Source organism: Sesamum indicum, linkage group LG10, assembly GCF_000512975.1.
Source record: "Sesamum indicum cultivar Zhongzhi No. 13 linkage group LG10, S_indicum_v1.0, whole genome shotgun sequence".
NCBI classification, from domain to species: domain Eukaryota; kingdom Viridiplantae; phylum Streptophyta; class Magnoliopsida; order Lamiales; family Pedaliaceae; genus Sesamum; species Sesamum indicum.
The window spans coordinates 8,405,651-8,417,047 of record NC_026154.1 but is presented as its reverse complement, the minus strand read 5'-3'; the positions used below and the strand labels follow the sequence as shown (position 1 = coordinate 8,417,047).

Here is an 11,397-nt window from a genome sequence, read left to right as displayed (position 1 = left end):
TCTAAATTAATAAATATAATACTTATTCCCAAGAACTAAATATTTGGACAATTTGCACTTAATTATATTATATACATATTTATATCAAAGGATTTCTTTTTTCAACATTTGCATTTTAAATCCAATTAAATTTCTTAACTGAAAAATATATTTTTAATTACAATAAATTAAAATACAATTAATAAGTTAAATAATTCAAATTTTATTATATTTACATACTCAAAGTTAAGTAATGAATGATTACAATAAATACACAATAAAAAAATTAAAGTTATTAGTTTGATAATAAAACTAAGTTATTAATTATTTAATTTTTTTAGATAAAAAAATAATTTATTATACTCATTCATCATTTAATGTTAAGTATGTAAAATATAATAAAATTTGAACTCTTCCACTTACTAATTATATTTTAAATATTTTCAATTATTTTTTAACTGAATATTATATATATAATATAAGGTCAAATTTTAAATATTTAAGTGTTATTTTTATTAATTTAAAAAATATATGGTATCTTAAGGATAGTAAAATGGCAACTTGCACTTAGCGCTATACAATGTGAAACTTCTCAGTAAACTTACAAGTCAATTTAATTATATTTTTTAATTTTTTTTAAAAATACATATCAAAACATTTATTAATACAGCATTAATAAATAATACAAAAGTGTAATAAAAGATCCCATCAACCCCACCCCACCCCCTCTTTTCCTCCTCTTCTTCGATTCCCCACCAACCCACCCATCTTTACACACTCACACCCTGACTGCGTGTGTCATCACCTCATCACGCCCTCCTCCATCTCTCCTCCGCTAGAGAAAGAAAAGAAGAGAGAGAGAGAGATGAAGAGGAGGTCCCCTTCATATTCTTGTTCTTCTTCCTCATCATCTTCCTGCATTGGGTCACCACTCACACAAAATCAATCCAAGACTGCTAAATCTCTCCAGCAGCAGCCCAAAAAACCAAAACGCGTTAGAGCTAAGAAGCGTGTGAGCGCTGCTCACGACTATACCGCCACCTCTCCCAAATCAAGAAGCTCCATCTACAGAGGGGTCACAAGGTAAATTCACACTCAAAACACACACTCATCTGTACATACGCACACCCACACACAAATCCAAAATTTTATTTTATTTTTTTATTTTTGACATAATCCCAGATGGAAAATCGTGAATTGGGGTTGTTTGCATGTTGGATTTGCATGCATGGAATTTTTATTTTCTAATTTTGGAAAGACAATTAAATTCAAGAAAAATAAATAATTTTTTTTTTTTGTTTTTATGAATAATAATAATGGTGGTGGTGCAGGCATAGATGGACCGGGAGGTTTGAGGCTCACCTGTGGGACAAGACTACATGGAACAGCATTCAGAACAAGAGAGGAAGACAAAGTGATTTTTTTTCCTTCCTCTTTCAATATATATTTTTTATTAAATAATCCATTTTTTGTATTATTTTAATTCAACTTTTAGGGTGAACAAAGTCAAAAAAAGAAAGTACTGAAGTGAAGGAGATCTCTGATCTTAATTTTAAGAATTTGGATAAAATACGTTGACATCTCCACGAACAGATTTAAATATACAATTACTTTTTATCGTTTAAAAAAAATTACAATTGGTAAGACTCTTGAATTTATAGTTGTAATTATAAGTTCACCTCATATTCAGATGAATTTTTTAATAAATACCCACAGAGTTATGTGCACTAACACTTAATCAGAAGTGTACCTTTATTTTAACAAAAAAAAAAAGAAAAGAAAATGGGGTGTCTGTGTAGTCAAATTCACAGGGTGTAGATCTAATTTACCCTACTTTTAGTTATTTAATTAAATGGTCCCATATAATTATTTAATTACAGTATATTCTGCTGTTGATTAATTTAATAAAATTTAAATTCAGAATTCTGACTGTGGTTTTATTCCTGATCATGGTCGTGATGATCCTGGTCCACTGCAACGCCCGCAATTTGTCCCTCCGCAGTCTATTTAGGTAAAGCTCATAAACTATTTTGTTTTATTTTATTTTTGAGTTGGAATTATTACATGTACTGTTCTACTATCTATAACTTTTTTTAATTAAATGTGCTGATTTTTATTGAGTATGGATGTATAAGTTCAGTCAAGATTTCATTAATTATTTTTATTATTATTATGTAATTAAATAATTTAAATGTGCGTAGGGGCTTATGACAATGAGGAAGATGCGGCAAGAACCTACGACTTAGCCGCCCTCAAGTACTGGGGGCCCACCACTATACTCAATTTTCCTGTATGTAGATACTACTGTTGCATTCTTCCTTTTTTTTATTCATTTTAGATAATAAATTACGTCAAGTTTTTCTAAAATTTAATACAAATTATAAATATATTCTTATTATTTGAGATATTATCATGCCCCGTTTATAATAACACCCATTTAATAATTGATCAATTTGTTAACCTTTTTTTATGATTTTATCAAAATTATGTATTGAATAGATAAAAAAATATCCTTTTGAATCTTGAATTATAATTATGTATTTTTAGAATTTTTTATTTTTTTATAATAACAGCCGTTTTGACATTAAATTTTTAAATATTTCTTTAATAATGTCTCTCCAACAAAAGATTTTTTAATATATTTTTTATTTTTAAAATAATATATAAAATTTCAAAAAATGTAAAGTTGACATTTGTGACATCATCAGGTTATCAATAATTTCTCAAATAATAAAAAAGTATTTGTAATTGTATCAAATTTTAGTTAATATTTATGTTTGAATTAATCAATTATTAATATTATTATGTTCCGAATTTTCAGTAGGGATTTTTAGTGCATGCATTATTGTGTTTAATTTTGACTAATGATAGAGGGCGGCCAACTAATTAAGACCATTAACTTTTGTGTTGACTGGAAATACAGGTGGGGTCGTACTCGAAAGAGCTTGAGGATATGCAGAAATCCTCCAAGGAGGAGTATTTAGCTTCGCTCCGGCGGCGGAGCAGCGGGTTTTCAAGAGGTGTTTCCAAGTATCGCGGCGTTGCGAGGTAATACAGTATTAGTAAGAAGAAGAAAATCGTCATGTTATTAAGTAACGACTTCTATTTTTATGGTGGGAATAAATTAATACCGAAAGTTGTAAGTTTCAGTGTAGTAAAAGTTGGGAGTTTTCGAGACAAACATAAGTGAAGAAAAGCTAAAATTGGAATTTTTGGAAAAATAACTTAATATTTAAAATTTTATCAATAAAATATCGAAATTGGTAGTTAGCCATTTATAACTTTTAAACGGTTCAAACAGTAAGAGTTGTAAGTTAAAAACACATTTTTCAAGTTATTTTGGACAAAAAATTTGATAAACACTTATCTTTAACCGTTGCAAACACCTCTCTGGTCAATATATCTGTCGATGAGTTCAAATAATAAAAAAATACTTTTTAAGTGGGAACCGCGCATGGTTTTATTCTCTTCGTGGGCGTTGATGATGGTGCATTATCTGCGTGTTTACTTGAATGTGGAACAAAAACATGACTTTTTGGCGAGAATCATGCTCTATCAGTGTAATAATGCTGGATTCACTACAGGTTGTTGTAATTTTTACGGGGTTGGATTTGTTTCATTTTTCAAAAGTTCTTGAATGTAAATATCTTTTTAAATAAGATTTTTCAATTTTAAAAATGAAAAATAGGGAAAAAAAATGTCATCTAACATGTTTTTGTGGAATTTGACAGGCATCACCATAACGGTCGATGGGAGGCTCGAATAGGTCGCGTTTCTGGAAACAAATACCTTTATTTGGGAACCTACAGTAAGTCTTCCTTACTCGTATTTACGCATCTCGAATTTGGTATAGTTTATTACCTTTTTACCCCAAAAGGAAAACTATAATTACACAAAAAATTGTCAAACATAAATTTAGATCATGAAATAGGGATGGGGGAGATGGGTAGAAGTGTAATTACAGACGAGAAGAAAAAGTCATAAAGAACTGTAGAGATCCGATTCTCAAAATCCATCTGCATCTGCTTGTCCCCAAACAAAGGGGAATAGTTTATTAGGTATAAGAAAAGCTGACATGGCACATGTGTTGACTGGGTTTAAGACATTAAGTTATAGTTAAGACAATCTCTGTAAAATGGCCGTACAAGATAGACTTGTGTTCCTTAACCTTTATTAAACTGAAAATATTCCCTTTTAGAGGGCTATGATCCCTTTTCTTTTATTTTTTAAGTATAAATTTGACTAGAAAGTTGATGGATCCAAGTAGTGAGCAGGCAACAGATCTCAGGGACAAATTCCGTTCTATATGTAGTGTACAAATGCACCAGACACATACTTCCATGATGAAATATGTGGGAGTATGTGTGAGCATATCAAGTGCACCAGCTGCAGGATGCAACCGTTTTTTTGAGACTATTTTTCCCTCTTGAAAAAAAAATTATTAATGGCTGTAATTAAAATTATAGTAAAATAATTATTATTAAATAAGACTAATGCAAAAATTAATTTTTTCATTATAAAAAATATTATTTGCTAAGAGTCATGGCAAAAATATATCTAATTTCACAAAAATCACGGCCAACGAGCATGGTTATTTGCTATTACTATTTAATATTAGTTGTTATAATTAAATATTATATTTCTTCCAGTGACGACTCTTTCTGAATAAATTTAAAATCGGGTTAGAGGTAACACGTAATTGTGAAAATAATGATAAGCAAAAAATCATCCTTAAAGAAGAAAGACCCCCAAGCGGGAAGTGGTGGGCTTTTCTTTTCAGTGAAGTTCTTTTTTTTTTTCGGTAAATATAATTTTCATAAATAGAAAAAGATATAGTACAACAATCATGAATCAAGTGGTGTTTTCTTTAACAGGCCAAGGGATACGTCACAATGTATAAAGTATAGTGAAATTCTTTTATGGCCATAAATTTGAACCCTGCTACCTTCATGATTTGCATTTGAAAATCATATATATTAAGTTAAGCGACGCTGCAATTAAATGAATAATAAAGTACCAAATTAGGAGAATTAAAAGCTAATGAAAGGGTTTAATGCATTTACGGCAGTTAACCTGCTATGGAAAAAAATAGCTATTTATTCTTTTGTGTTAATTAAAATAAAGTAATTTATCCCTTGTTTAAGAAGGTAAACTGCTTTATTTTAAAAAACAAATGGAGAAATTTCTGCATTTTAAAAAATACATGAGAATAAATTATTAAATTTTTTTATAGGAACAATTTATTCATTTACAATACAGGATAAGGGTGTTTGCAATAATGAAAAGGTTATATGAGTTTGGACATTTTTGCGCAGCTGCTTGATTATTTGCTACCACAACTCCAATTATTTTTGGACCACGCTGCAGATAATGGGGGTGATTAATTAATTGGTGGTGGGCTCTCCTTAACTTAGATTATACATTAGATAGAAGACCATATTTCTTACCAGTTATAACAGCTCTACAGTGATATAGAAGTAACTGTTTTATTTTAATTTAAATTGTACTTTATTTTTTTAGTCCATTTAATATGTGCACGCGTGAACAATTTTAATTTTAAATTAAATAAATAATGTAATTTTTGGATACATAAATATAAGCAATGCTTTATAGAAATAAGCAGTGTGAAATCATTGTTTTAATTTAGATATTTTTGGAAATAAAACTTTTATAGGAAATGGAGTTTTATTGAGAGTCGTCTGAGAAGAGATTTGACCTTTTATCAGGAGCAGACAGAACTGATATTCTTCTTGAAAATCCAGGAAAAAACATTGGGATTTGAAGTAGAGATTTTGACATGAATAAATAAGTCTACGGAAAAATCTCATGCAAAGTAGGTATGGTTGAGTCGATCTAATCAGACTCCAATGTAATATTACACTTAATATATGATTGATCACTCTTTTCGAATTGTACACGTAAGTGTTATTTCTATTACGTAATAGGTTTAGATTTGATCAAATCGGTTCGCGCGTGCATACTTAGAATTATAAACTTATACTTTCATGAATTAAACTTACACATATGTTGCCTCCATTTAACATAAAAATTGCTTCGATTTTATTTATTAGAATATTTGTTCATGCAGGCACCCAAGAGGAAGCAGCAGCAGCATACGACATAGCAGCCATAGAATTCAGGGGTCCGAATGCTGTAACAAACTTCGATATCAGCAACTACGCCGATAAGCTGAAGAAAATCCTGCCGGAATTGCAAGTAAAACATGAAGATCTCCAGGTTAAGGAGGAAACAAATCGAGAGTCCATAGACGACGTACAAGCAGATGAAACACATGATGATCAAGAAGATGGAAGCCAACAGGTACAACCAAGCATTCCAAAGTTAGAGTTGATAGACCCTACTGATCACTCCCAAGCCATGATGGTGATGGACCCGACCGACCAGCATGAGCACCCTTGGGACCTTTGTCTCGACACGGATGGCTTCAATGCGCTTCATTTGCCTGACATCCCTCTCGAGAGAGCGTCCGAGATGCTAGGTTGGCTTGACGACAAAGGCTTTGAGGATGATATTGAATGTATTTTTGATGGGCCGTTGTACAATAACGAGCTCCTGCAGGATGCAATGTCGGGGACAGCCTTGGACGTTTTGGTGGACCGGGAGTCCAAAGGGCAGGAGTTATCGGGTTCGCCTTCTTCGTCATCGTTGTCCACGATGGCATCAGTTTGTAGCAACATCTAGTGTTCTTGTTGGAAGCTGAGGAAAGTAGTGTAGCATGAATGCTTCTGTACAAGTTCAACGTTTTTGGCTTGTTTATGGTGCTGTCTTTTTCCCTTCCTTGAGATTTGACTATGAAAAGTTAGCCATGTTTGTTGCTAGTAATGTAGGAGTCCTTAGTGCTTTCAAAAGAAGAGAAATCAGAGAGCTTGCTTTCTTCTATTCTTCGCTTGTTCTTATACCTCTAGTCTCTGTTGGCCTGTTGGGTTCAAGTGTTTGATGAAAACAGCAACGTGCTGTAGGACGATTGAAAACAAAATTAAAAGGAGAAAGAGAAAATTCGGAGATTGGTTAGGGAAAATGATGAGGAAAACAATGGGAGAACGCCAGAAAGGAGGGGATTTCAATGTTGGAGAAGAGGATAAATAATCCGATCAAAAGGTGTACTCTTGATTTATTAGGAAGTTTGGTGCATGTACAAATATAAAATAACGGACCAAGAATTAAAGAGGAAAAACAAGGATCCAAGAATTTATATCAAATTCTTACCCTTGTCGTTTTTTCTCAGTCGGCTTCGAGCGTTGTTCCTCGTCTCCAATTGAATCGTTTTCCTTAAGATCTTGATCTGCCACAGGATTTCTGTCTCGAGCAAGAACTTTGATCGCCTGATCTGCCTCGGACATCCTCAAGCCAATGGGCAGATAGAGGTAACGAACAAAACCATCTCCAACACTTGAAGTCTAGAATAAAATCAAAGGGATCGTGGGATGAGGAGCTGCCAAGAGTATTGTGGGTTTATCGTACGACCCCACGACCTGCTACAGGTGAGACCCCTTTTTGCTTAATTTATGGTTCTGAAGCTATAATTCCTGCAGAAATTGGCGAGGAAACCCAGAGGATAGCGAGCTATGACCCAGTAGCCAACAATGAAGCACGATCTTTCGATCACGCCATGGTGGAGGAGAGAAGGGACGCGGCGTATGCAAAAATACTCCACCACAAAGGGTTGATGCTAAAAGGCCACAACAAGAGGCTGTGACCAAGGGAGTTGCAAATAGGCGACCTCGTCCTGAAAAAAGTAGAAGTCTCCAAACATATGGGTAAACTAGACCCAGGATGGGAAGGACCCTACAAGGTGGTTGAAATGAAGAGTCAGGGAACATATAGGCTCCAAGATGCCAATGGGAAAGATCTTTCCGGACCTTGAAATATCCAGAACCTTAGGAATGCCTGGAAAAGGCCCAATAGATGCGATCTGAAAAAGATCCCCTCTTAAATGTAAGGTTCGTCAAATAAATACGATTGAGAAAGATCCAACTTTTGCGTCTAAAGGTCATCCAATAAATACGATCTGAAAAGATCGCCCTTTAAATGTAAAGCTCGCCAAATGAATAAGATCTGGGAAAGATCTCTTTTTGCATACAAAGTTCATTTAATGAATAAAATGGAAGACCCCCCTTAGATAACACATGAATCTGAAAAAGATCATGGCATTTAGTTGAGGTGAGTACATCATAAGAATTACAAAACGACCTCACTTTGCAAACTTAATATTGTCTGAAATGCAAGAAGATTCTAAATAAAGGCGACATCAGTTATCCTCTATCTCATCCAATAAAGCTGCAAATTCATCTTCATCAGTGGGAGGCACTTATTCATTAGCAAAAAGGTTGCATATTACCATCAAGGCCTGGAAGCGAGAAATGCTACAATTTGTCCCCGAAAAAGGGCGACACAGTTAAAAAAAGAAGAAGAAGCTCAATGAATTGAATGAAGAAGAGGAAAAGTGAATAAAGAGAATAGAACCCATTGGTGAACATAAGGAGATAGAGTTGGTGCAAGGAGACCCAACGAAGACGACCAAGATAGGATCCAGAATGAACAAGGAGCTAGAGATGCTAATGGTCGCATTCCTCCACAACAATGCAGACATGTTCGCATGGGATCTCTCGAATTTTAAAGGAATAAGCTCAGAGGTCATAGTCCACTGATTGAATGTTGATCCCTCAGTACGACTTGTCCAGCAGAAGAAGAGGACATTTGGGGTGGAGAAGAACAAAACTATCAACGAAGAAGTCAGAGAACTGTTAAGCGCAGGATACATCTCCAAGATACAATACACAGATTGGCTTTCGAATGTGGTGGTAGTGCTAAAATCATCTAGAAAGTGTAGGATGTGCACAGATTTTACAGACCTAAATAAAGCATGCCCCAAGGACCCATATCCTCTACCAAGAATCGACATACTGGTAGACTCCACAGCTGGTTATGAAGAACTCTTCTCCATGATGGACGCTTATCAAGGGCACCATCAGATCTATATGACGACTGAAGATCGAGGCAAAAAATCCTTCGTAACAGAGCAAGGTATTTTTTGTTATTATGTAATGCCTTTTGGACTGAAAAATATAGGAGCCACATATCAAAGACTGGTAAACAAGATTTTTCGAGACCAAATAGGAAAAACAATGGAGGTCTACGTGGATGATATACTCATTGAGAGCTAGCAACCAGAAAATCATTTGGCACACTTGGAGATCGCATTCACCATCATGAGAACATATGGGATGAAGCTCAACCCAACAAATGCACATTTGGAGTCATCGGCGGCAAATTCTTGGGATATATGGTCAGCAGTCAGGGGATAGAGGCCAACCCAGAGAAATTTGAAGCGATCTTGCAATTCAAGTCACCAACCTTAGTGAAAGAGGTCCAGAAACTAATTGGTAAGATCGCATCACTCAATCGCTTTATTTCTAAATCTGTAGATAGAAATTTACAATTTTTTAAAGTTCTAAGAAAAGCGAAAGAGTTTAAGTGGATAGAAGAATGCGAGCAAGCATTCCAAGAACTTAAGAACTACCTGAGGTCACCAACCTTGTTGGCGAACCCTAAGGTAGGTGACACATTGTATTTATATTTAGCAATATCAGAAAATGCTGTCAGTTCGGTACTGGTGAGAGAGGACAAGAAAAGACAGAATCCGATATACTATGTTAGTAAAATGTTGTAAGGAGCCGAAAAAAGATATACCACGATCGAAAAACTTGTGCTGGCCCTTGTAGTAACAGCTCGAAAGTTGCGACTGTACTTCCAATCCCACAAGGTCGTGGTGTTAACTAATCAACCTCTAAAATCTCGACCTGAAGCTTAGGGAAGATTGGTGAAGTGGGCAATCGAACTAGGGGAGTATGATATTGATTACCAAACCAAAACAGCTAAAAAAGCACGAGTCCTAGCAGATTTCGTGATGGAGTTAGCTGGGGAATCAATCCAAGAGCCCAGTACTTGGATATTACACGTGGATGGATCTTCAAACGCCAATAATGGAGGAGTTGGGATTCTTATTCAAGGACCACAGGGGATAGAAATGGAAGTTGCTGCTAAAATTTCTTTCGCCATTACTAACAATAAAGCAGAGTATGAAGCTTTAATCCTAGGATTGGAGTTGGCTCATGAAGCAGGAGCAAGAATTTTGGAAGTATTTACGGATTCCCAACTCGTAGCAATGCAAATCGAGGGAACCTATGAAACTAAGGAGCGATCTATGGCTATATATCATAAGAAAGCCAAATCATTGATGCAACAGTTCAATAAATGCTCGATCATGCAGATTCCAAGATGCAAGAACGATAGAGCCGACTCACTATCAAAGTTCAGAGCTCTCTTATCAGGAATTAAAAATCGGAAGGTAATAGTCATGGTGAGAGATCAACTAGCATTTTCAGAAGGTTCGGAAATCAATAAGGTTGAGCCACCTTGCCCATGGAGAGATGAAATTATAAAATAGCTTAAACATGGCATTCTACCCGAAAACCCCACACAAGCTAGAAGATTGCAGTTCAGAGCTCCTAGATTCTGTCTAATCGGATCGCAACTATATAAATGGTCTATTGAAGGTCCATTGCTAAGATGTTTAGATGATGACCAGGTCAAATATGTGATGAAAGAAATTCATGAAGTAAGCTGCGAAAATCACTCGGTTGCGCAAGATCATTAGCACAGAAATTGACAAGGCAAGGATATTTTTGGCCCACCATGATGAAAGATACTAAAGAGCTCGTGCAAAGGTGTGAAAGCTGCCAGAGATATGCTTCACAGATACATACACCAGCGACACCTATGCAACTGGTTAAGATCGCATGCCCATTCGACCAATGGGGGATCCATATTCGGGGACCCTTTCCCCCAGCAAAAGCTCAGAAGAAGTTCATAGTAGTAGCGGTTGAGTATTTCTCCTAGTGGGTTGAGGCTGAAGCAATAGCAAGAATATCCGAAATGAAATGATCAATTTTATTTGGAAGAATATAATCTGCAGATTTGGGATTCCAAGAATATTGATATCAGATACTGGAACTCAGTTCCAAGGAAAACAAATCACAACCTGGTTAAAAGAAATGAAAGTTCAGCAACGCTTTACAGCGGTCGGCCATTCTCAAGCCAATGGGCAGACAGAAGTAACGAACAGAACCATTCTCCAACACTTGAAGTCTAGAATAAAATTAAAGGGATCGTGGGATGAGGAGCTGCTAGGAGTATTGTAAGCTTATCGTACAACCCCACGATCTGCTACAGGTGAGACCCCTTTTTGCTTAATTTATGGTTATGAAGCTATAATTCCTGCAGAAATTGGGGAGGAAACCCAGAGGATAGCGAGCTATGACCCAGCAGCCAACAATGAAGCACGATCTTTCGATCTCACCATGGTGAAGGAGAGAAGGGACGCGTCGTATACAAAAA

At 35.3% G+C, this 11,397-nt stretch overlaps 1 protein-coding gene across 1 annotated transcript; it reads left to right on the top strand.

The window, feature by feature from the left end:
- LOC105172214 (ethylene-responsive transcription factor WRI1-like) lies at nt 697–6,879 on the top strand. The gene is made up of 7 exons (XM_011093585.2): nt 697–1,062; nt 1,311–1,393; nt 1,982–1,990; nt 2,181–2,269; nt 2,903–3,027; nt 3,711–3,787; nt 6,068–6,879. Exons 1-7 carry the CDS (start codon nt 845–847, stop codon nt 6,679–6,681), a joined length of 1,215 nt encoding a protein of 404 aa, XP_011091887.1. The 5' UTR covers nt 697–844; the 3' UTR covers nt 6,682–6,879.